The sequence below is a fragment of the Pseudorasbora parva genome, chromosome 25 (assembly GCF_024679245.1).
Source record: "Pseudorasbora parva isolate DD20220531a chromosome 25, ASM2467924v1, whole genome shotgun sequence".
Lineage (NCBI taxonomy): Eukaryota > Metazoa > Chordata > Actinopteri > Cypriniformes > Gobionidae > Pseudorasbora > Pseudorasbora parva.
In genome coordinates, this window is record NC_090196.1 from 26,309,202 (window position 1) to 26,335,478 (window position 26,277).

General features: G+C 37.8%; 3 protein-coding genes across 5 annotated transcripts in view; 1 reads left to right on the forward strand and 2 right to left on the reverse strand.

The window, feature by feature from the left end:
- Positions 1-523: 523 nt before the first annotated feature.
- On the reverse strand, positions 524-3,048 carry si:ch211-256a21.4 (uncharacterized). Its single transcript, XM_067436948.1, has 4 exons — positions 2,902-3,048; positions 2,580-2,776; positions 1,327-1,518; positions 524-1,246 (listed from the first exon to the last, which is right to left on the reverse strand). The coding sequence occupies exons 2-4, from the start codon at positions 2,770-2,772 to the stop codon at positions 936-938; spliced, it is 696 nt and encodes a 231-aa protein (XP_067293049.1). The 5' UTR covers positions 2,773-2,776; positions 2,902-3,048; the 3' UTR covers positions 524-935.
- Positions 3,049-4,887: 1,839 nt separating this feature from the next.
- Positions 4,888-26,164, reverse strand: accs (1-aminocyclopropane-1-carboxylate synthase homolog (Arabidopsis)(non-functional)). Of its 2 annotated transcripts, XM_067436905.1 has the most exons (16): positions 25,933-26,164; positions 20,800-21,254; positions 17,597-18,207; positions 17,029-17,088; positions 16,263-16,333; positions 16,091-16,160; positions 15,901-15,967; positions 14,821-14,918; positions 14,613-14,690; positions 13,682-13,782; positions 11,410-11,499; positions 11,109-11,154; positions 10,875-11,016; positions 10,140-10,282; positions 9,876-10,029; positions 4,888-6,809 (listed from the first exon to the last, which is right to left on the reverse strand). In XM_067436905.1, the coding sequence occupies exons 2-16, from the start codon at positions 21,128-21,130 to the stop codon at positions 6,403-6,405; spliced, it is 2,469 nt and encodes an 822-aa protein (XP_067293006.1). In that variant the 5' UTR covers positions 21,131-21,254; positions 25,933-26,164; the 3' UTR covers positions 4,888-6,402. The 2 variants fall into 2 exon arrangements, with proteins under 2 accessions (XP_067293006.1, XP_067293005.1); XM_067436904.1 differs by lacking the exon at positions 25,933-26,164 and having other exon boundaries at positions 20,800-22,109.
- The window catches only part of furinb (furin (paired basic amino acid cleaving enzyme) b), a 131,645-nt gene continuing 130,481 nt past the window's right edge, over positions 25,114-26,277 (forward strand). The window contains exon 1 of one of the 2 annotated variants that reach the window (XM_067436906.1): positions 25,114-25,575. The gene's annotated coding sequence lies outside the window, so the exon portion shown is untranslated. Of the gene's footprint in view, positions 25,576-25,623; positions 25,644-26,277 lie in introns of those variants that run through there. The other variant, XM_067436908.1, reaches the window with a different exon arrangement.

A 26,277-nucleotide genomic window follows, 5' to 3' on the forward strand; every position in this document is an offset into this window, starting at 1 on the left:
CTGCAAAACTGAGAATGAGAAGAACACTGGAATTATCACACCTGCCAATGTGCGAATTAGAGGGACCCAAAGGTGGATCTTAGAAGTGCACCTTGTTCCATAGATATAAATTGGTTGTTCAAATGTTTCAGTAATGATAAAAGTGTTTCAGAATGTGTATTTTCAGGTGTTGCCAAATATGGTGCTAATAAATGTGTCTGAGCGCTTCCCATCGCAATCTATTTCATTCATTATGCTAATCATTATTATAGGTTTGCAAAAACAAATTGTGATTTAAAAAATTTTTTTTTTTACATTTAGCCAATTGTGCTAGAGGTGTATTTTAAACAAATAACAACGGATTTTTTTGTTAATAATTTTGCATATATATTTAAACTAGTGCTATTCAATCATTTAATTGTGATTTATATATATATATATATATATATATATATATATATATATATATATATATATACACACACACATACATACATACATGAGAGTATGGATACACACCTATATTAGATGTGAATGCCTCTAAATCGCAATTAATTGGTTTGTCTGCAACTAATTTAAAACAGATTTAAATTATACTTAACCTCCCTGAAAGTTATTGTATAATTCGCACATTGACAACTGCAGTCAACTATGAAAAGTTATGAAGAAATAATTGGTTGAATTTCCTTTAAGCTTTATGTTTCACACTTAGTGAACTCTGATATTTCATTATGTGTAAAACCACATTTTTGGGCGTCATCGTCCAAGTACCGCTGTGAAACCACTGCCAAAGCCAGCACACAACCTTAATAACCTGAAGCTTTGTGTCCCCTATCCGGGAGTGCAGTTACTCTTCCTGTTCCTTGACCCCTGTTGTGAGACATGCTCTGCTTATTTATTGGACTAGAAGACCTCCTCTTCTCGTGTACATTTCCTTGCTACTTTTTTCCTCTCGTTCAAGGCACTGACATGTACCTCCTGAAGTCAGGATGAGACTTGTGCTTTGAATGATGGCAACCCTCGCTAAACGATCGTGCGTGTGCAACCTCCGGGGCCGTCCACCACATATCGGTGGCCTTTACTAGCTCTGGCAGGATGTCGGGAACCACAAACTTCTCCGCCAGGAAGACTATAGGCAACACAGCCAATAGCAAAGCCCAGCCCACCACTCCCAGCCAATAGGACGCTCCAAGTCGAGTGATGTCATCCCTGATCTCACCAATATTTTGATGGGTGAAAAGCGCCCAGCTGAGAAAAAACAAAAATCCTGTGGGGGGAAAGAAAATCAGAGAAGGTTAAAACATGTGCATAGCATGGATAAAGAAAGCTACATATGGAGGTACTGACCTGTAGGTACTAGTGTGAACAGCAGCAGGGTGGTCGGGTCAAGCGCCTGGCCCACCAACAGCAGCGAGCGAGTGTTGGAATAGGAGCGCACTGTTTGAGACGTCCAGCAGAGGGCGAACATGAGACACAGCACTCCAGAGCTCACGGACATCAGGAAAGCAACTACTGCAAACACTCTCACAGCCTCCAGATCTGTTGAAACCAGACCAAAACACATTTAATATTCATGATTTTAATATACAGCGAATGTGGTTTGGCATAACCTGCTCTCTAGGCCTCAAGGAGGGGGGTAAATTTAAGATGCATGCAAACTCTTTCTGAATTTAAGTGATGACTCTGTCCAGAAGCAAGCCATTATTTACTCACCCTCATGTTACAAACCTGCATGCATTTCTTTCTTCTGCTGAACACAAAATTAGATTTCCAAAGAATGATTGTACCAAACGGTTTTGGTTCCCATTAAACTTCCATTACATATTTTTGCCCATATAACTCAAGTCAATGGGAACCAAAGCTGTTAAGTACACAAATTTCTTCAAAATATCATCTTTTGCATTCCACAGAAGACAAAATGAGCCAGGTTACCAGTTTGGTATGGCATGATGGTGAGTAAATTTTCGTTTTTGTGTTGACTATCCCTTTAAGAAAGCCCAGCATAAGAAATTCCAGTATGAGTGCTTTTGAAGAACATCGCATTGTGAAACTATTTAAAACTGAACCGATCTGTCATAACGTCATCCATTTATATCATTTTCATTTGTCCTGTTCAGAAGAAATGAATTGAGGGGAAAACCAGATGCGCTACAACGAATAAAACATCCAAGTACTGCGAGTTCAGCGTGTCATAGCCTGTCTGCTGCAGCCCACCGAAGCGTAGAAACCCCACCAACAAACCCATATCATTATTCAACGCCAACGTAGGAAATTCAGGAGTAGGTCACACATTCCCTCTCATTTGGCTGCGCTGTACTTCTCAGCAGGTCAAAACTTGCAAAAAATGCCACAAAATTCCTCTATAGCTTCCATCAGACCTTATGGCTATATATTTTTATACTCCAAAAAGCAATGCTATCAAAGCCGCACAACAGGAACATATTACTTACACATTATATATATATATATATATATATATATATATATATATATATATATATATATATATATATATATATATATATACATATACACATATAATGACACTTCTGAATTGCTTTCATTCCCTAAGATATGTGAGAAAAGCAGCCATCACACACCTTTAGTAATGTCCTCGGTGGTCAAGCTGTCATCCGGTCTGGTCTCATTTGGTCTGGAGGACCACAGACCCCTGTCATCTATCCATCGGTGTGTCCAGATCGCATAGCTGATACACAAACAGCCCATCAAGCCAAGACATGATTCTGTAAATCGAAAACGACTCCTTGAGTCCGCCAGTTCTGGTCCTTGCATTGCTCTGATGATTTAAAAACAAAACAAACAAAAAAAACAGTAAGACATAATAATAAATGAACGAAGTAGCTAAAAACTGAACTTAAAGCAATACAGTTGATTTCTTTGATCGCTGATGGGTTTCCTTACGGTGAATGATGAATCACTGTGAAGTCCTTCAGATGTATTCAGATGATTTGATTTCACGCAGTACAATGACAGTGACTGATCACATTCAAATATCGAATGAATCAGAGAGGCAAAAACAAAAGTGTTTTATGAGGACGTACAGACACATCTTTCTCACTTCCCCCTCACGAGGCTGTAATATGACACTGTAAAGATTTCCCTCTGCCTACAGTGGAGACCCACTCGCAATGGAAACTCCCCCTCGCATAAACACACACACACACACCGAGAGTGGTTAAATTCCCCCAGAAACCCCTGTGAGTCAGTGAGGTTTGAAAAGTGAAAATGATATTTTATAAATCAGACTACTGTGCTCAGAAAAAAAACGTTTACGCTATATTCTCTCTCACTCACACTCACTCACTCACTCACTCACTCACTCACTCACTCACTCACTCAATGTGGGGACATTCCATAGGCGTAATGGTTTTTATACTGTACAAACTGTATTTTCTATTCCCCTACACTGCCCCTGCCCCTAAACCTAACCAACACAGTAAACATCTTGCATTTTACTTGACCTAGTGATTGACCTGCAGAGAGTTGGGACCAAAGTGACAAAGGCTACCATCAGTAACACACTACACCGCTAGGGACTCAAATCCTGCAGGACAATGATCCCAAACACACCGCCCGGGCAACGAAGGAGCGACTTTGTAAGAAGGATTTCAAGGTCCTGGAGTGGCCTAGCTAGTCTCCAGATCTCAACCCCATAGAAAATCTTTGGAAAGAACTAAAAATCCATATTGCCCAGCGACAGCCCCAAAACATCACAGCTCTAGAGGAGATCTGCATGGAGGAATGGGCCAAACTACCAGCAACAGTGTGTAAAAAACATTGTGGCGACTTACAGAAAACTTTTGACCTCTGTCATTACCAACAAAGGGTATATAACAAAGTACTGAGATAAACTTTTGTTATTGACCAAATACATATTTTCCACAATAATTTGCATTACAGGACTCTCTCATCTTTTTAAGTGGGAAAACTGACTAGGTACTTTTTTTGCCCCACTGTACATTTTTTTTTTAAATTTACATATAAAATATTTAGAATAATATATATATATATATATATATATATATATATATATATATATATGCAAATATTTCTTAAATATATTAAATGTGTATTTATATACACAATTATCCACAGTACACTACACACACACACATATGTATGTGCTTTCAAATGATTAATCAGATCCAAAACGAAAGTGTACAATGTAATGCAATTATTATATATTATACATTTTGGATGCGATTAATCGTTTGAAAGCACATACACAATATATATATATATATATATATATATATATATATATATATATATATATATATATATATATATATATATATATATATATATATATATACTAATGCTAATTTAAGGTACGTTTACACAACAGTGATGTACTAAAAATGAAAACGTTTCCCTTTTTCCCTTTTTTTGGGGGGTCAAATTTAACCCCATTCACACGGATTTGAAAGGAGTTTCTTTGAAACAAAAGTACTCTTACCTTTTTTTTTTAATTTTAAAGTACTTTTGAAATAAATAAAAAAGTACTTTGAAAAAAAGTGTGGTTTCAGGCCTCCAACCTTAAAATGAATGTACAAAATGCATCGGTACCATATACATTTCTTCATATCTTTTTTTCCTTTTATTCCACCACAGTGGTGAGCGATACCAGAGGCTGAACCACAGTGACCGTGGCGACATATTACAAGGGTGGCCGTGTCGTCATGGCGACGACCAAACGGCACAGGAAAGAAAAGCTCTCCTCTCTCCAGCAAGGTGGGCTCACAGGAAACCCCTGAAAAGGGTTACTTCCTGTTGCTTGCTTTCTGCCACAGAGCTGAGATCAATTTTGACAGTCTCATGAATACAAGCCAGACAGTTGCCTCTGGTCCCAGGTCATTGTGAAGGAGCAACATAACACAATGAAAATATAATTTAACATAAAACATTTTAATTGTTGATTAAATCATTCGTTCAGTCAGGAGCCCTTATAACATTTAACACCAACGAAGATCAAGAGCAACTTCCAAAGATGTTTTCCTTAGGAACTGAAAAACACCCTTGACGGTGTCAAAAACAAGGCATTTATGTAACAAATCCATCTTGTAAAGATAAGTGTTGGAAAGCAAAGAAATATTTAAAACATCAACTTTTATCCCAAAACTGAGAGCCTAGTCAATTCAAAAGCTTTCCCCCCCAACGAAATCTAAATAATATTTAAATCAATTTAAATGGGGTCATAGTATACATTATGTCACCTGAGGTTCACTTTATGTTAGTAACATTTCATCTCTTTTTGTATGTTTGTTTTTGTGTGTGGTGTTTTGTTTTTTTTTGTTTTTTACATTTTGCAGTCTCCCTGACACTGAATTAGGTCAGTTTGCTGCATTTAGTCAATAAAAGTTATTCTTCAATAAAAGTCTCTTCACAAAGCTGCAACTGATTTTCTGCAATAGACATTTGCCGCTCAGATTTGATCAGGGGTCTTGTAAAAATAAATATTAGTCTCTCGTTTTTAATTTTGGGATCTTAAAGTTATAAATTCACTTGAAAAGCAATTGCGTAAAATATTAAGACTTTACATAGACTGTATTTAGAACACAAAATTGTAACTTGTCTTGCTGCACTATCAAATAAAATACTAATGTTAAAGATATGCAGTGTTGCTTAAATGGACAGTTCACCCCAAAAAAATGTAATTGTCATAATTTACTCACCCTCAAGTTGTTTTAAACCTTTATGAATTGCTTTCTTCTGCTGAACAGAAAAGAAGATAATTTAAAGAATGCTGTAAATCAAACAGCTGACGGTAGCCATTGACTGCCATAGTAGAAAAAAAAAAATACTATAGAAGCCAATGGAGTCCATCAGCTGTCCGTTTCCTACTTTATTTAAAATATCTTCTTTTGTGTTCAACAGAAGAAAGAAACTTGTTCCAGGTTTGGAACAACTTCAGGGTGAGCAAGTTATGACATTATAATTTCTGGGTGAACTATCCCTTTAAGTAAATTCATCATGTTTTAAAGATTTTTTGATATTTTAAGAGGAAAATCATACAAATGTTTGTGCAACAAATAGCAGAGAAGCAAGTTTTAGGTTTGGAAATTACAATATATTTTCATTTTAAAATATAAAATTGGTTCCTTTTAAGACCCCTTTAAAATCAATTTTAGGACAACAGATTGGATACTAAGAATTTAATACAAGCGCAATTAAAGGGCCAGTCTCCAATTACTGTGACGGCCAAAGTAATAATTAAAGTATTGAACACATCCAACAATAACAACACTTCCCTATAATGCTGTGGTGACTCTCCACAATTCTGGTTCAATCTCCAATTACAGGGTTTGCAGTGGTGCTGTTTCTGCAATTAGACACTTTGCCTTTCAACTGTGAACATATCATTTATAAAGTATTTGTAACTCGTTTCTACCAACTGTTACTCTATTTCCTGGCTTTCTGTAGCAGGTCTGTGAAAACATCCAATTGTGTTGGGTCCTTTCCAGCAGCTAGCGCAGGCGTGTGCTTCTCCAGCCAATCGGTCGAGCGGATCTGCTGTCGCAGAGTACCAATCAGAGAGTCCAGACTCTCAGAGCGGGTGTCGGATTGGCCGTTAAGAATCACAAAGTTCTCATCAGCCAATGAGACGGGCTCTGGCTTAATGTGCGCAGTCTCAAGTTTGGTTTGAACGCCTGAGGTCTTGAATGTCTGATCTTTGCACTCATCTATTGTCTTCGCGTCTTCCGTCCTCGCTGTCCCGCTGCGGTCATCCCGTTTGTCTGTCGTCCGCTGCGTCTCAGGCATCAAAGAGTCCTGAAGCTCCTCTAATGCCTTTTTAATCCTCTGCACACCTGAAAACAGAATTAATGCCTATGTTAGATGGTTTGGGGGTAAGATGTGCACATCACTTGCATTTTGATTTGAATTTTTATTCAGAATATTTCAATAAAGTCAAAAGCAATTTTCAACAATATGCAATATAGTTAAAGGAGTTGTCATAGTACTGCGTTGCAGGCAACACCTATTATTAGTTGAGGTCCCTGGCCCAGTTTACCTCAAACCATCTGACACACATTTACCCCATTTTGTATGAAATGTTAGAAATGTATACATATCTATGACTATGTGTGTATTGGCACATCTGTGGCACTGCACATGCGGTCTTCATTGGCATGCCAGTGGATAGTGGCATGCATCACTGACATTATCGCGACACACACTGACACTGACACACACCTGAATGACACCGATTTGCGGAACATGATGTCGCTGTGTATTGTGACACCTCCAGTAGTGACTGACAGATTACTTGAGCACCTGACATAATTGTGACAAAATCCTAAATAAATAGCCTATTTTTGTTGTATTTTAGATGTCAATAAAACTCATTTAAGTCAGTAATATTTTTTTAAACACGTTATTTGTTAGTATTTTATTGGCATGTGCCATTGAATATTTTGTAATAGCTTATGTCCCCCATTCTAGAAAAAACCCAAAATAAATCTATCATGGGTCACTACGAATAATGCATTAACAGTCGCGTTTGTTACTGTAAAACTTTATTTTTGCGTGATATACTGAGATTGCGACATACTGACATCTAGAACCTCAACAACCTGAAACATTCACCTCCAAGCCTAAACCGGAAATAATTTGACTCCTTTCCATGTCTAATTTCAACAATCACCAAAAATGACATTTCCAACTTTTTTCCAACTTTTTTTTTTATTATTATGTAATTGAATGCATTTCAATAAATGTAATGTGTCTTTTTAGTAGCCTAAACTGTGGTTAAAGACACTGGGTTTATTTCACATAATTAATTTAAATAAATGATATGATTAGTTCAAATAAAGATTGCCTTGTCACTGTCAGTGTTGCCTGTCATTCATAAATAATTTTAATAAATCCTGCGCTTCGCGTCGGGGGGTTCTTCACCTCTACGTCATGCATTCAAATTCTTTAACGCACGGCTAGCCGTGGATTATACCTCACATATAAAATACAAATTAGTAATAATACAATTTTTTAGTTCTAATAATATTTTATGTTATATACAATTTATAAATAAGGTCAGTTATGCTTAAAAATTGCAAGTATTTAACAAAATGAATAATAGTTATTAGGGCTGTCAATTGATTAACATTTTTTTTTATCTAATTAAATCGCACATCAAATTTTGACCATCAAGAAACTACACCCAAAAGAAAATTAAGTCATAATTGTATAATAAAAATATATATATTTTTAAAATATCAAATAGACATTACAAAAAGTAACTCCAGAAATAAATATTTTTGGGTGAGCTACACCTATAATTTTTGTGCTTATTAATATGGAAATATTTAAAAGGTTGCATGGCATGGATTTTTTTTTATTGTTTTATAATGTTTCCTGAGGTGCACTTTTATTGTTAGTATGGTTTTTACATCAAAAAATGTCATAATTTAGAAATAAAAGGGATTTTTTCTATACTGATATTAGCCTTTGGCTTGAATGCTCTATTTCAAGGGGCGTGTCTGCTGTGAGACTTCAATGAAAACACCCACTGTTGTGATTGGCTGACATCTTTGCATTTGAAATTACATTATGCGGAGGGGGCGTGGTTTAGTGAGGCACCAGCAGCAGCAGCAGCAGTCACTGCTGGGGAAAGATTGCTGAGAAAGTGTTATTGTACCGAGTTTTTGAGAGCGCAAGTTTATTTTGTTTGTAGATGAACAGAGGTCAAAATGTCAAAATGACCACTTGGAGAGTATTCACTTAAACACAGTTTATGTCTTAAATGGGCGTTAATAGTTGTGAGAAAATATGTATATTATAAGATCTGGATTCGGTCTTAAAGGGGCAGCGTCTAATAAACCCTGAGGATTGTGTCATTAATGTGAATCAAACAAAAGTTTTATATAGAAAGATACTCGCAGCTAGTAATAGATTAAAAAGCATTAATCTATTCATTTGTACAGTGAAAACTATGCAGTGTTTTTTTTTTTTATAATAAAGTCTAACAAAAAGAACCGTTAAGGATACCGTTAAAGTACCGGATCGATAAGCAGTATCTGTAAGAGTAGTAATACCGGTAAAACCTTAACGATACCCGTCCCTACTGTGATATTGCTTGTATATCATGAGGTAAACAGCCTCACATTTTCACACTGACGGTTTAGTTCGACACGGGGCGCAGTTCACATGATAAACTGGTAATGTGTGTGAAACTGTCATGCGAGCTCAGAGGTACCGAATTCAAGAATGCCTGATGGTAGTGGTCTGACGTGGACCACAACAAACAGTGGAAAAACTGGCATTATTGCACCATATCTTGAATTTTAGGGGCATTCTAACATCATTCTATAGGCTTCATCGCAGCGAGTTATTGCCCTGCATCATATTCCTCATCAATCAACTGTGTGAAATGTTAGATGACCTACGTTGGTCTGGTGCGGGGCAAGTGTGTTAAATGTGTTAATAATTTTAACTTTTTACCGTAACTAATAAATGGTTTAATAAACATCCCTAATAATTAATTTAATAATTTTCTCTATAATATTTTATAAAAAAGGTTAATTATGCAGTTTGTAGGTAAGTATCAATAGTATTAATATTACGGTAATATAATTTAGGAATGCAAGTATTTGACAAATAAATGATATAATTTTCTCAAAAATAATTTATAAATAAGGTCACACAAATTATGAAGTTTGCTAATATTACTAATAATCTTAATTTATTACTATCATAATAAGGACACATAAAAAAAATGGAGGGATGGGGGGGAACAGCTTAGCCACAGACACGTGTGGCCAATATTGCATTACTATTCAATCATTCAAAATATGCTGCAGAGCTAAAGTGGCTAACCTACATATAAAGACACTACCAGAAGACTGGAACTAAAATGAAAATAAGATCGATCAACAAACCTAGCTGTAGTTTGTGCTGTTGATCAGTGAAAATGATTCTGAACCAGCCTGGAGAGGGACAGCTGAAGGCCTGACCGCAGCTCAGAAGAACCCGGTGCTTGAGGAAACACCTCCACACAGACAGCTCCGCAGCAAACGTCTTCTCCTTCAGATACTGCAAGCATCACACACAACAATGTTGTGAAACTTGACTCATTTAAAGAGTTGGGATCTAAAGGTGCTCTGAGAGCTAGTGTAGTGTAAATACCTCCTGTGACCGCTCACCTTGCTCAAGTCCGCCCATATGAAGAATCCCGCGCCCCTGTGCAGGAAAGGTATGTCCAGTTTCTTTAGCTCTTCTTTCAGGAAGCTGTGAGCCTCTCTCAGCCTGCGTCTGTTCTCCGGGAGGAACTCACTATTCAGCCAGTCTGGAAACAGCAAGAAAACTCCCTTAGTCATGTGCTGTTGTGAACGATTCATTCTTTTGAGTCAGATCTTGTCAATAAATCAGTCTAAATGATTCGTTCATGAAATAGGATCATACAGTTCTTGAGTTCAACTCAATGATTCATGATCCAGTCGCAATGGTCAATTGCCCACTGTAAAAGATCATCGGTGAATAATGACTTTTATTTCTCATATTTTAGTTTATTCATGGTTGGGAAGACTTACAATGTAGTCATATAAACCATTTTAATGAAACTTTGTAGTGCATTTCGATTTTTATTTTCATTTTAATATGCTGAATTTCTGCTCGGGAAAAAGTATCATTATCAATGTTGAAAACAATTGTGCTGCTTAATATTTGTGGAAAACGTGATGATTCAAAAATTTGGGTTAATTTAGCGCAGAGTTAAGTCCATAAAAGCATGGGGGGAATTCTTTTGACATAATATGATTTTTGACACACTAATACTAATCTTGCATTCTAGACAGGACAGAAAATATGGGAACTGTGAATCGGCCATAGAAAGAAAAACAGACAAAATGTTGACAGAGCCGGGGAGAAAATGTGCGTACCTCGATCTCTGAAAAGCTGGGCCATCTGGTATTGTGTGAGTCCCGGGACTCCGTGGAAGGCACCCAGCTGATCCAGGGCCTGTACCAAATCTCTGTTCTCGGAGTAGACCACGCCAACTCGCATCCCTGCCATTGCAAAGTCCTGTATGTGTACACAACAGAAAGTCTGAAGGCAATGCAGCAATGCCAAGAATCTGAGGAAATGCTTTTCTGATGGTTCAAATAGTGGCTTACCTTACTGACGCCCCACATAACATGGGTTCTCTGGGGATCTGGCAACCTGTGGAAACGTGTGTAGATTGTTTGGTGATTAGTACAAACGTAACGAATAAAAACAGGCCTTTCTGACATTACAATAACACTTAATTCAGACACATTTTAATTTCATTAAAAGATTAAATTTCCCTTGACACCTAATGAAGTATACTTCTATTTAAGCAAAGGGTATATCAGTTAAATATATGCAAGACTAAGTACATTAGAATAAACAAAACACAGATATAATAGAGAGATAGTCTGTGTGCATGTCTCTCACCCGTCTAAGCTGAGAACACTGCGAAAAGTGTCCGTCTCGCTGAACACAGAGAGCATGTAAATTTCATCTATGATCACATGAAGCCGGTGCCTGGAGCACGTGAGAGAAAAAACAATGAGTAAACGAGTGCCGTTGAAGGCAGAAATTAATTTAAATTACACGAGTGAACACAAATGTAATTTCTCGTCAATAATGTGAAACTTAATGAAGCATATGAAAACATTTGTAAAACAGAAAGTGTGATCAGAGACCCAAGAGTTAAGCCAACCACAAAATGAAAACTAAATTGAACAGTTTTAATCATTTACTCATCCTCACGTTGTTTACAACCTTCAAAGAATGCCGTTGTACATACTACAAAAATATAAGTGACTAGAGCTGCACGATAAATTCACAGCACAACACCCAGATAAAACGGTTATCATGTATAGTGTATAGTCAGTGAAACAGATTCACAGTCTTTTCAACCACAGTATAATTATTTTGGTTACAAATATTTAAATTAATCACAGAAGTACTGGGATAAAAGTTTACTGTTCAGATATAAATAAATAGCGATTAAACCATTTGAACCTTTTGAAAGAAACTTTTCAAATAAAGATGGAATCAATTAGATTGTTACACCAGTAGGTGGCGCCAAGTGCCAGTTAAACAATCTATTAAGGCGGGCGTACACGGTACGAATTTGGACACTCGGGAGTTTGTGAGATATTGCAGACGCTACGAGTCTGATCAAACGATCAATTCAGCTGGTGCACGACACGACTGCACTGCACGGCGAGCCGGCGGCGATCACACGAGCTTACGTGTTAAATACATAAACCGGAGCTTTCAATGTTGGTGATAGCTTCATATGCAAAACAAAGAAAATATATGTGTGAAAATGATTTGTTGAAAGCAGAGAACAGTAGCCATTCCTTTCAACGCGCGTGAGTGAGTGAGTGAGTGAGAGTGAGAGAGAGAGAGAGAGAGAGAGAGAGAGAGAGAGAGAGAGAGAGAGAGAGAGAGAGAGAGAGGAGAGAGAGAGAGGAGAGAGAGAGAGAGAGAGAGAGAGAGAGAGAGAGAGAGAGAGAGAGAGAGAGAGAGAGAGAGAGAGAGAGATCAGGGGTTTAGTGGGGGGCTCTTCATACTGGACTTTACCTCCACCTGACCTTGGGCTTATTCCCCTTATTCTCTGAGAGAGAGAGTGTACGCTGTATGGTTTCAGCCACTGCTATAGCATAATATTACTCAAAGATCGACAATTTGGCAATAGGGGACAGCCGTACACTGGTGAAAATTGGGCCGTCTAACTCCCCAATTTTTTTTAAACATGCCTAAAAATTATCATAAGGTCGGGAGGTGCTCCTAACGTGCTCGGCTCGTTTCACATTTCCTCTCACGCTGCGAGCCACGACCATACGAGCTTCCACGATGTCCACGCGATTTCTCCCGAGAGAAAAAAAATCGTCTGCGAGTTCATATGACAGCAAAAATTGCACCGTGTACGCCGCCTTTAGTCATTGAATCATTCATTCAAGAGATTCGTTCAACAACACTGATTCATCCAGTAATGAAACAAGGTGATTAAATATTGACAATTTATTTTGGGATGGACTATCCCTTTTAGGTGAAAACAATAACGCTAAAAGCCAATTCATAATATGAAAACTATAATAGTATGGAAATAGTAGAAAAATGACACCGGTCAATACGACTTCTGAAGTCATATGATAGCTTTGCGTTAGGAAAAAGCCAAAATTGAAGTTGTTATACACTAAAAACATTCTGTCAGAGCAATCGAATCTCATTCGTGCTTGAGCATTCAAGCTTCAAAGGAACATCCCCAATGGTTTGTAACAATCCAATGGGGGTACTTCTTTTATGGTACTTCTCTGGCACTGGCCACTATATGCTTTCATTATATGGAAAAAGAACAGCATAAACATTCTTAAAAACAGCTGATGCATTAGATAAAGTCATATGGGTTTGGAATAAGGGTCAATAATATATAATAATTTTCCAGTTTGGAATCACTATCCATTTAATAACCTCCAGATAGAAGGTCTGAATCTAAATGAAAAAAGTATGTTTGACTTAAAATGGAGCTGTGATCATCGAATGAAATCAAATCACAGAGGACCGATTACTGAGCAAACGGCTCCATATGCTCTTGAATCGCTCGCGCTCACAGTACTTTGATGTCATACACAGATTGGTCTGTGCAGCACCACTTTGAGTCAAACACACCTAAAGGTTGTTTCAGTGCTTGTTAGAAACTGTTTGAACTCACATTTTGGCAAATTGTAGAAAGCTGTTCATCTCTTCCGATGAGTACACTTCTCCAAGAGGATTCTGGGGGTTTAACAGGATAAGGGCTCTGATGTTCAATCCCTATATAAAGAAAAATTTTTTTTAAGAGATTCATACAGTCTAAGTTAAGTCTGTATCATTGTATGTATCTTTAAATTAAAGTATCCCTATAGGCTTTATGTCAGATGTCACATGTACAAAAAAAAAAAATTGGTCTCATCGCATCTGCTTGTCAGAGAAAGTGTTAATGGCAGAACGAACTGAGGGCGATATCTATGGACTTTTAAGGTAATCAGCTAAACTAGCTATAAAAGTTATTTTTATTATTGCTGTTTTATTAGATTAAAAATATCGAAATGTAAGTGGGAAGAAAATTTTAAAACTTTTAGATACCAATCTGCATTATGCGATGAACACTGAAGCGGCGATTACCATATCTGAACGTAAGCACCAGATCTTCCTCAAACCTTGACACACAGTGATACAAGCAGTAACAACGGTTTCTGTTTTCCCGTGTCAATTCTAATGCCTCGTCCTTCGCATGCAAGGTAGATTTGTTTTTGCAGCACAGAAAGCAGCGTTGTCTTGTCATTTTAACAACACAAACGAAACTCTTTCAGGCTTCAGCCACAACTACAGTGTTTGAGGGCGGATCAAAGTAGATGTTCGAGGGCAGCCAATGAAGTCTATAGACTGGAATTAAGCCAATTTGTTACATTGTTGCGTAGGTATGTAACAGGAAGTGAGACTGGAATTAGTGATGCCTCGTTTCAGCACTTCAGACTCGATTCTTTCTTTTAGGAGACAATAACTTTATTTGCTGTGTTCTTAATCTTTAAAACTTTGAGGACCTTTTGCACTCACAAACAGCATAAAAGGAAATATTCGAAAAACAATACAAATAAAATAACCTCTTTTTTGGCATCTTTAAGGGACTTCTCTAGTTTCTCGACAGTTAGCTGGAACGGTCTGACATCACTTCCTGTGAGCTGTACAAACACAAAAATATACAAATAGAAAGATGAACAGAGTATCCAAATGAAACTAAAATAAAACACCAGAGAAAAACCATGCCAGTGTTACATTATCAAATATTAAACCTGGACTTTCACTAAGCACCTGATTATAAAGTGGCACATGGTGTAGTACGACACCGCTGTACAAGCCTACGTCCTCCATTATAACACCATAGAAAGGCGACGGGATGAGAATGGCATCTGTAAAACAAGCAATCGTATATTATATTAGTAGTGTTTTCTGGGTTCATAGCGTGAGGCTAAAACAGAAACTGATGTGTAAAATTCCCAAATAACGCAACAAATTCAGTTCACATAATACAAAAAACAAAAGAAGGAATCTGCACACCAAGTTCAAAGTCTAAGAGCCATTGAGAAAATGTTTGACTGAAGATTCCCTTGCAAAGTTAACATGACAATCTTCAGTCAAACATTTTCTCAATGGCTCTTGGTCTTTGAACTTGTTTGGTGTGTGGATTCATTGTTGTTTATATCTGTAACATAAAATCAGGGAATATTTCCAGATACCCATGTTCACTTATTGTGTTGAATTTTGCTTACACACTAATAAGCTACAATTTTATAATGAAAATAAAATATAATAAAATGTATATATTTAGTCAAATCGATTCAATAATCTGTAAATACTTATTATTATCCAGATTCAATGCTTTTAAAGCAAAAAAACAGAATATGAATATTGACTGATTAGCTTAGCCAATATACATTACCATTCAAAAGTTTGGGGTCTGAATGATTATTATTATTATTTCTTTTAAGAAAATAATTATATGATTTATTAAATTGATCAAAAGTGACAGTAAAGATTTTTATAATGTTATAAAATATTTCTATTTCAAATAAACGCTGATATGTTTGGACTTTCTATTCTTTAAAAATCCTGAAAAACAAATATTTAATATTGATAATAAGAACAAATTTGAGAAGCAAATCAGCATATTAGAATGATTTCTGAAGGGTCATGTGACACTAAAGGTATTGCATCACAGGGATACAATTATAATATTTCACAATATTGCTGCATTTACTGGATTTTTGATCAAATAAATGCAGCCTTGGTGATCAGAAGAGAGAAATCTTACCAACCCCAACATAACTAGTGTGAGATTAAGGAATCTTACAAATTGCATTTGTATTCTGTAGAGATCATATGGATTCATACCTTCTGGGTCACAGAGTGTTGCTGCTAGAGCCGAGAACAGAGACCCACAACCGTTCATAACAACAACCTGGAAAAAAACAAAGAAAATAAAGCATGTGGACTGGATTTCTCTTTCTAAAGAAAGAGGAAGACTATCAGAAACAACACGGAGGGTTTAATATCATGCTGGTGTGTGCAGAAAAACACTCACGTTCTCGGGTTTTAGAGGTTTGGGAGAATGGCAGTAGTCTGACAGGAACTTGGCAACTTCCTCTCGGAGGCTTCGGAGGAAAAGAAATCAGACACAAGAACATCAATACTCTGAAATAAAAACCTGACCACTTGATTTGAAGTTTCCACAGTTATGGGTAAGGTAAGCTTACAAACTGTGGCCTTTCCAGTCGTGGTATTGTAAGAAAGCAGGGTCAATGTGAAGCATGTCGGGTTGCATCAGCTGTCGGAGAAACCAAGAATCACAAAGTGCAGCAAACACTGAAAGTGATATCCAGCCAGTATGACAATTCTTTATATTTCTGAGCATGCAAAGATTTTTTTGTCTTTTGTAACAACACGTTATTCTTCTGAAGACAATGCGAGTGGCACGTGAATGTGCAAAACTTTAAAAGGGTGGTTGCTAGGAGATTGGTATGCTGTTGCTAAGGTGCTCAGAAGCATTTAGCTTGTATTTATTTGGTTGCTAGGGTGTTTTTGATGGTTGCTCACTGGCCAAAATAGCCCCTCAAGTTCTTCCTCTAAAGTAAGGGAGCGCTTACATTACATGGGCTGTGTCCGAAATCGCCCCCTATACTCTTAAAACAGGGCATTATTTGAGGGGACAACCATTTGTAGTGGTATCCGAAACCATAGTGGCCGTTATCGAGTGCACTCATTCAATCCCACAATAACGAGTATACAACGAGCGTACGCTCAACAGCTAGAGAATACCCATAATGCATCACGAGAGTCGTGCCGATTGCATTCCCGAGTCTCGCCAGATGGCATTTTTAGTTTTTAGTGAAAACGGTGTTGTGTAAACAGTCCCTGAGTTAAAAAAAAATTCACCCACTTTATTTCCCACCACACGAAAAAAATTTTAATGAAGAATGATGTTCATTAATGAATGCAAAACAAGCATATCACATTCCTTACCCTTTTTTGCAGGAGGTCAAAGCACAGCTTGTTTTCACTGGTTCCCAAGTTTATAATGCCCTGAAATAAAGAGTATTAAAACCACAGCAAATTACTGCACTGCAAAAGCTAGACAAACAAATAATCATAATACAAATAATAAAGTATATTAGTCAAATAAAAATAATAAAGTATATTCAAACGAGAATGTGACACTGAAGACTGGAGTAATATAAAAATTCAGCTTTGTATCACATAAAATTACATTTTAAAATATATACAAATAGAAAAGTTATTTTACATTTTAATTGTATTTCAGAATGACAATTTTTTTTGTATTTTTAATAAAATAAATGCCACCTTGGTGAGCATACGAGACTTCTTATTTCACCCCCACCACCACCCACACACACGTGTGTGTGTGTGTGCGTGCGTGCGTGCGTGCGTGCGTGTGCGTAAAATAACAAGTCTATATAATATAACTATGACATTTTAAACTTTACCTAAATTGTTACACTAATAATAATGTAATTTACGTAACATTAAATAATAATAATAATAAAGTGGTACTGTTTCCAGGGAGACTAACATTAGGGTTTGAACTCTCGTCATGCTTGTTGACATGATACTGGTTGTAGCCTTCCTGCAGGATTCCCTGGTGCAGCCGCATGCTGTTGCCACGGCGAGACAGGTACGGGCTGTACTGGGGCATCTGATCACCACATAGCATGTTAGGTACAGCTTTGGCACTGTTGGGTAACAAGGTCTGTGAGGAGCTGGGCACCGGGGGCATTTCCCTGCTGGTGCTGGCGCTGGCGCTCTGGTCTTCCGTCCCACGTGTCGAGCTCAGGACTCTGGTCAACATGGACAGGAGACGAAACTCATGTTCTCTTTCTTGCTTTGCTCGCCTCTCCTCCTGCTGCTCCCTCCGTTCCTCGGCCCGCGCCTCCTGTCGCATCCGGGCCTCCTCCAGAGCGAGGAAGCGCTCTTCTGCTGTCTGCTGCCAGCTTAGATACCCAGCCAGAGCGCTTGATAACCCCCCATCACCCCCGCGAACCACCCGCCGACGCTTCCTCTGATGGAACGATCCGGAAACCCCTTCTTGGTCACCATGGCTACCTCCGTCTCTCATCGCCATGGGAGCAGTTGCCGGGGATACACCTGCACCGGAGGAGCCAGTCATGTTCTGGTCACTGCAATCTGTGGTGTGATATCATTAAAACAATAAACATTAAATCAGTTCTGATTCAAGTTTTTAAAAAGCCTCATTAACTGAATAATTAAGAATGAATGAAAACAATCATCTCAAAATTCTATTAAAACGCCAGTTGGTGTGATAACATGCCAATGCTGTCAAGAACATCTGCGGTGCTGAAAGTAAGGCACTGGATAACAAACAGTGCCAACAGCAGACAACAAAGCGCATGGCATAAATAGTGCAAACTAAGCCGGTGCATTGTTAAACCACACAGGCCCTCTAAATAAATATGGATTATCAGCTAAAACTGATGGGTCAGGCCCATATATGTATACATAGAGGGCACATTCGACCGTTTCAGACACGTCTGCGCACGAAGTTGGCTCGGTCAGCATATCGTCACTCATAGTTAAGAATCAAAGATGCCACAACATTCGCAGCTTTTTTATTATGGTTTCAGCAAATCAGAATATTAGAATGGTGCCGCAATGTCATGTGATATATATATATATATATATATATATATATATATATATATATATATATATATATATATATATATATATATATATATATATATTCATTCCACATACATCTAGTACAATTATGTGGTTTTGTTTCATTAATACAGTGTATACTTTTTTTTCTTGATTTACCCCAAAAGAATAAAAGTGAAATGTGACAACATGCCCCATAGGTGGAGTACACTGTAACATGTCAGGAGAGCATTGTTATCTGAGATAATTAAAACAATCTAAAATATTTTATCAATAAAACACAATTAACTTTTTCAAATAAAATAATGCAAAACAACAATAATTGATAACTTCCGAACATTGACTTTAAGTCATTATTCGCTTGCTTTTTCTCCTGGTCTCTTAATAGAATTATTAAAAGTATAGAGTAGCGTAGTTCTAATAGGGGCTCATTGAAACGCAGTGTGACAACATGCCCCACCTGCACAACTGGGATTTAAACCCGGTGTCATGACAAATCCTGTCCGCTATGAAATTGTGTCCGCAAGGACCCCCCAGAGTGATTCTATTGGCTGAAAGAAATTTTTATAGGTAATCTGTTCAGAGCCTGATTACAATTCATACAAAATCGCGTTTTTATTTTTTGCTGTTTAAACTGAAGCTATAAGTGCTTATATTAGTATATAAGATATATACAAGCATATCTCGTATATAATCTATTTATTTTGTGCACCTGTTCTGTATATTGTTTTTTTTTTTATTCTTCATTATTTACATTATAGGTACATTACTATGTCATGATTTTGTATTGGCACTTAGTCAGTTTATCAGTCGAAATAATTCAGAACATGTTTTTGCTCCGATTATAGCAATCAATTACATATTTCAAATAAATGTGTTGCGTGTGTATGTGTGTACTTAGTATGGCAATGAACTCATAGTTTATTTTTAAACAATTGCTTGTCCAGAACCATGTATAACAACTTTTAAACAGGCATTTAAAACCGCTACCAGCGGACACGATTTCACAGGCGGATAGGATTTGTCATGACACCGGCTCGTGGCTTCTGCTGTTAGATCAGCATTGAAGAATTACAATCTCTCAATTGTTAAATAACAGATATAAGATTAAAATAACATCAGATTTGTTTTGTTTGAAAATAAACATTAAAAAAACTAACATTTTAATTAATAATTTGATACGAGGCACTTATTGTGTACATACATGTTTTTACATTGTACTTGCATTTTAAAAATACCTGCATGTAATTACGTCTGTAATTAATTTCTGTAGTTACATTTGTATTACACAGTTGGCACTTCCCTTACACCTAACCCTACCCTACCCTTAAACTGACCAACACCACCACACGGGATACGGGTAGAGCTAGGGATAGGTGTGGACCAACTCCCTAACTCTACCCGTATCCCACCTCAATATCAGCAAAAGTGCTTTGAAATACAATTTGAACACAGTAAGTACATTGTACTTATTTTTTGATGTAAGTACATAGTAATTAAGGCCACCTAATATAAAGTGGGGCCAAAAATTTAGATGAAATATAAACTTAAGTAACAAATGGACTTTTGCTATGGTAAAATGTGTTCAGTGATATCTTCTTTTTTTCACTAAATAATGTTCATATGGCACCTAGTACACTTTCATCCCCCTGGCATGTGTGGTTAGTTTTAAACCATGCGGTTTACAACTAGCCTAGTGTTAGATCTATTAAAGAAAAGTTTACATTTAACAACAAATTAGAACATTTCTAGTTCTGGCACATGTAAAACAATATTAAGGTAAACAAATAAATAAATAAACAAAATGGTGATAGGACCAGTGAAAATGTGGAATCTGAAATACTGTCTCCCAAAATAATCCTTATTATTGAGCCCTGGATTTACATACACACTCGTCTATATCTTTCTATCCATGCAACAAGTGTCTGTCTAGTGCTGTGTGTGTGTGTGTGTGTGTGTGTGTGTGTGTGTGTGTGTGTGTGTGTGTGTGTGTGTGATCATGCAGAAGATGTTTGGTTGCTGTTGGACTGTAATTACTGAAATATGCATCCATATTCGTTTATCTAGTCATCAACAGACTGTTTTGGGTAACGTTACCTGATGTGGAACAGATGACATGTGTGTTTCCCTGCTCTCCGTCCATCTCAGCTTGATCCTCTGTGTTCGGACCAGCATGTCTGTGTTCAGCCCCGGTTTCATCCTCCTCATCAACAGGTCCGAACTCGTAGAGCATCTCGGGCGGGCCCGCCGCTTCATCATCCGAGCTCATCACCTCCGTCTTGATCTCCAGGATTTCACCTGCTCTTGGCGGGTGACCCGGCGCCTCTGACCCCTGCAGTCCGATCACCTGGTTCGCCACTGAACCGCCCCATAAAGGCAAAGTAGAACCCGAGGTTGCGGCGGACCGGTTACTCTGAGCCCTCTCCATCAGCTCGTAATACCTGGCGGATCTCAAAGTCTTCTGCTTATACTCAAGCTTCAACTTTTTAATCTTCTCCCTGCATTGATCCCCGGTCCGATTGATGCCCTTCTGCCGCAGAGTGCTGGCGATTCTGTTGAACACATGCTGGTTTCTGAGACAGGTCACCAGCTCGGTTTGGACTGGCACGTCCGACCAGATCTGCAGCAGCTCCAGCACCTCTGGTTCGGACCAGTTGCTGCCGCGTTCATACTTTTTACCGTATACGTGAATCAAATGCATTGCAGCACTACAATTAAAGCGACAGTGGTATATTTATAGACTGCTGCAAATTTGTTCATGCATTGGTATGCCACCGCGTTTATATGACTAAAAGCAAATGCATTAAAATATTAAAACTCCAGCGTGTGAGTTACTGTAATCAATTAACGTTAGTCATCTAAGGCGAGCACTGGTAGCCTACTTTACCCGGACCGGGACCAGATTCCTTTACTTTCTAACAACAGTCTTGATGCATTTTCAGCTCGATGCTTTTGTTCTTTATTCAAACAAGTCCTGATACATCCGGGTTCACGGCACATGCGTGCTGTCCTTATTCCGGGATAAATTTGGACCGTGACAACAAAGAACGGCGCTGCGCATGCGCTGAAAGAGGACAGTTAAGGAGACTCATTTGTTGCACGGGCGCGCCATCTAGTGCTTACATTAGCATGAACTTTTAGTGAGGTGGATTGACGTTTGTGAATATTATTTCATTAGATAACAAACAAATTAACATATGTTATCATGAATAATTAAACGTTTCTGTAGTGTGTCTGGATGTATTGATGAACAGCTTTTTATTAGCGTTACAAAGATTAATATTGTAACATTTGCTCATTGACATTTTTGTAAAATATTAAGATTTACATTAGTCCTACTGTAATATAGATATTATCCCTATTATAATTAGCATAAATGCATGTAATGAAACAAATACTATTATGATGTATAAACAATTAACAATTTAAATTGCTCCAGTTGGATTGCCTGTGTGAAATATTGCACTTGTCTGTCCCTCCTTTTTCTAAAATAGATTGAACTTGTGATGTAAATGAGCTGTGTGCTGCCCTTTTCATTTATTTTGTTAAATGATGCATTATATTTTGTTGAGATTATTTCATAATCTTTTTCTAGGCTTGATATTTGGTATTCATTTTAATTCACTCTAAAAAAAAATGCTGGGTTGTTTCAATGGTCAGATATGGCCAACATTTCTATTAAAAAAAATTGTAAAGGAGTAATTAGTAATTAATAAAGGAATATATTTGACCCAAAAATGGTTTGAAACAACACAGCATTTTTAGAGCATTGGGGGTTTCATTAGTTAGAATTAGCCGGCTATAAGTCTGTACATTTGCATTTATTCTTCATTTACATTTGTATGCCTCCGGGGTGCCACTGTCCTTTACGAGGATATTATATTATTTGAGTTAAATTTCTCTGACACCATACATGTCACTGTCCTGTAAAGAGCACATTCAGACATTCAGCACACTCACCATTGAAGTTTCACCAGGACAACAACTTCTCCTTGGTCTTTAAAAATGTCTAAATTATCAAATTTAGCACTCTTAAGGAAATATAATAATATTTTGTAATTACCATTCACTTAAATCTGGCTGATTTTCTAATTGTTTGTTATAAATCAACATCTCAGAAAAATGTTTTGGGGCTTCTAATAAAAATTATTAGACTTTCTGTTACAAAACAGGGCATTGATTTCAATAGAGGACACCGGGATTTAAAGCATGTTTATCAGGCATTTTGGGAATGAATATAGGGAAGAAATTACATATCAATATTCCTAAAAAAAAATTAGATATTACTATTACTCCCATTATTACACTTTTTCCCATTACATTTTGCAGCAAGAACACATTAATATGCAAATTAGATATAGGCGATCGGATATAAATTAGATATAAATAACATTATGACCACCTTCCTAATATTGTGTTGGTCACCCTTTCGCTGCCAAAACAGCCCTGATCCAATAAGGCATTCAGACCCCTGAAGATGTGCTGTGTGGTATCTGGCACTAAGATGTTAGCAGCAGATCCTTTAAGTCCTGTAAGTTGCAAGGTCAGACCTCCATGGATTGGACATGTTTTTTTTAGCACATTCCACAGATGCTCGATTGGATTGAGATCTGAGGAATTTGGAGGCCAAGTCAACACCTTAAACACGTAGCTGTACTCCTCAAACCATTCCTGAACCATTTGTGCTTTGTGGCAGAACGCATTATCCTGCTGAAAGACACACAGCCACCAGGGAATACTGTTTCCATGAAAGGGTGAACATGGGTTGTAACAATGCTTAGGTAGGTGGTACGTGTCAAAGTAACATCCACATGGATGGCAGGACCCAAGGTTTCCCAGCAGAACATTGCCCAAAGCATGACACTGCCTCTGACGGCTTGCCTTCTTCCCATAGTGCATCCTGGTGCCATGTGTTCCCAGGTAAGCCACACACGGCCATCCACGTGATGTAAAAGAAAATGTGATTCATCAGACCAGGCCACCTTCTTCCATTGCTCTGTGGTCCACTTTGGATGCTCACATACCCAATGTTGGTGCTTTTGGCGTTGGGCAGAGGCCAGCATGGGCACCCTGAGTGGTCTGCAGACATGCAGCCCCATTTGCAACAAACTGAGATGTGACTGTGTATTCTGCAGCCCATGACCCTGTCGTCGGTTCACCACTGTTTTGTTCATGGACCACTTTTTATAGATCCTGACCACTGCAGACCGGGAACACCCCACAAGAGCTGCAGTTTTGGAGATGCTCTGACCCAGTCGTCCAGCCATCACAATTTGGCCCTTGTCAAAATCGCTCAACTCCTTATGCTTGCCCATTTTTCCTGCTTCTAACACATCAACTTTGAGGACAAAATGTTCACTTGCTGCCTAATATTTCCCACCCACTAACAGGTGCCGTGATGAAGTGATCATTAGTTTTATTCATTTTACCTGACAATGTTGTGTCTGATCGGTGTACATTGCATTGAATCGGAAAACCCATTTATGGCCCTTTTACCCACATAGTTTCCCATTTGTTTCTTATGCTCTAGTCTAAACAATGTAAGAAAAAAATATATACTAAATTCCAAACACTTTTTTGTTTTGTTTTTTGATTTTGTTTAATGATCCAATAGCCTATACTTTGATGAGATTATTTTATAATCATTTTCTAGGCTATTTTATCTTCCATCCATCCATCCATCCATCCATCCATCCATCCATCCATTTTTATGTAAAAATTGCTTACCAACGGTTGGGTCACACCAAAACATGAAACAGCACAGCATTTTTTTGTTTGTTTGTGATAATTAAAAAATAAAAACAAAAAGAGCTGCAGTGCAGGGACTAACAAAATCAGTTCAGCAGGAGGAGGAAATTTGTGTTTTCATTCGTGACCTGCATGCTAGGCTATAGCTTTCGGAGTAAACCGAACAGTTGGCAAAACTGTTCATCTAATTTATGTCTGTCAGCGCAAAAATGATACTGATTATATTTAACCTTTGCTCCACACTGAGAAGGACCCGGCTGTAATCTAAAAAATGAAATTATAATTTAGGCTACTCACACAGTTATGATTATTCACTATTCACTTTCATTGTGTGGAAAAACACGCCATGAAAATGAACAGTTCCTAACGTTCCCAACATATTTCGAAAGAAAAGAAGTCTTGGAACATGAGGATGGCAAATAATGGCACAAAAAAAATCACTGTCAAAATCATCATTTTTGGTTGAACTGTTTCTTTAAGAATTGCATTACGCGGCGCTGAAGTAATATTAAATAAATATGTATTTACTACCGCCACTGCATTTGAGAGAGGTATGCGATGAGGTTACAATTACGAACAGTAGTGTCTGAATCCTGCAGATGGAGCCCGTGAATCGCAGACCCAAATATGCTCATACCATGACGTACTTCCTGGGAATTGTAGGCCATTCGTGATTACGGGGATTTGTGTACGGATGTATCCCGTTATGTCAATAGAACAATAAAGCAGACGCGACCGATGACACATGACACCGACACAGAGGTTTTCATTTTATTTGCAAATATTTAGATAATAACTATAGCACGGAGACTGGCAGACAAAAGATTAATAAATAATTAAAATAAAGGACTACACTACAGGAAGAGGCGCGCACTGTTGAAAGTTTCATCGATCTGCGCGCGCTCGCCGCGTGATGCCGAGTTGAGTTCGAGGGGTGTCGCGGAACGGCGAGAATATATTCCGTTACGGTTTCTCCGTGGATATACTTTACATTTCTCTCGTCAATGGAGTTCATTCCGGAGCTGTAGTCTGAAATGGGAGCCCGTTACCGGATTCCGAGGCTGTGTAAAGCGCAATGACAGCTCGGCTTGAGCTCGAGGAGGGGTCAACGGTCTCATTTCTGAGGTAACTGACAGTGCGTGTGTTGCCTTTATTTAATCTAATAAGTACGCAAAACTGAGGCGAAGTTAAAGGTAAGAAAGTTTTTATATAACGTTACTGAATTTATTCCTGTCATAGTAAGATTTTCAGTCCAACTTCTGACAGACATTTCATATAATTTTTGTTTATTTGACGTTTTTTATTTATTTGTAAGTTACATGTTTTTGCGAGTGCCAAGACAAATCGACCGTTTAGTTTTGGCTTAACTTAACACATTTTGTTAAATGTTCTGAAGAAACAGTGTAGTATTTTTTTATGTTATTTTGAAATGTCAAAAAGAGATCCTTGACTCATAAATAATAATTATGTCATCCTACTCACCCTAATAATGTTGTTCCAAACCTAAAGGACTTTATTTCCTCAGTAACACAAAAGGAGATGACGGTCACCGTTCACTTTCAATGCACCTGTTTTCCAGAATGGTGACTGGCCAGTGTCATTATGCCGAACGGCTCTTTTTGTCTTCCACAAAAGAAAGAAAGAAAGTCATTCGAGCACTTAGCAATATTTTACATTTTAAATTTCCTTAACGGACTCCAAGATTTATCATCGTATTGCACGCCCTGTGCTTTCAGCGTAATTGAACGATTTCCGTTGCTCTGACTGATTTACGTTGCACGTGAGCTCCTCTAACGCGTGAACCCAATGAAAATTCATAGTGTTCAG

Excerpts from the sequence above, each read along its gene's own strand:
- si:ch211-256a21.4 (XM_067436948.1), bottom strand. The coding sequence starts at position 2,772 with ATGCAAGGACCAGAACTGGCGGACTCAAGGAGTCGTTTTCGATTTACA. Across the intron at positions 1,519-2,579 it reads CACCGAGGACATTACTAAAG|ATCTGGAGGCTGTGAGAGTG; the intron begins GTGTGTGATGGC and ends TGGTTTCAACAG. Across the intron at positions 1,247-1,326 it reads GTTCACACTAGTACCTACAG|GATTTTTGTTTTTTCTCAGC; the intron begins GTCAGTACCTCC and ends TTCCCCCCACAG.
- accs (XM_067436904.1), bottom strand. The coding sequence starts at position 21,403 with ATGCATTTGATTCACGTATACGGTAAAAAGTATGAACGCGGCAGCAAC. Across the intron at positions 16,334-17,028 it reads TTGACCTCCTGCAAAAAAGG|CTGATGCAACCCGACATGCT; the intron begins GTAAGGAATGTG and ends TTTCTCCGACAG. Across the intron at positions 13,783-14,612 it reads TTAAAGATGCCAAAAAAGAG|GGATTGAACATCAGAGCCCT; the intron begins GTTATTTTATTT and ends TTCTTTATATAG.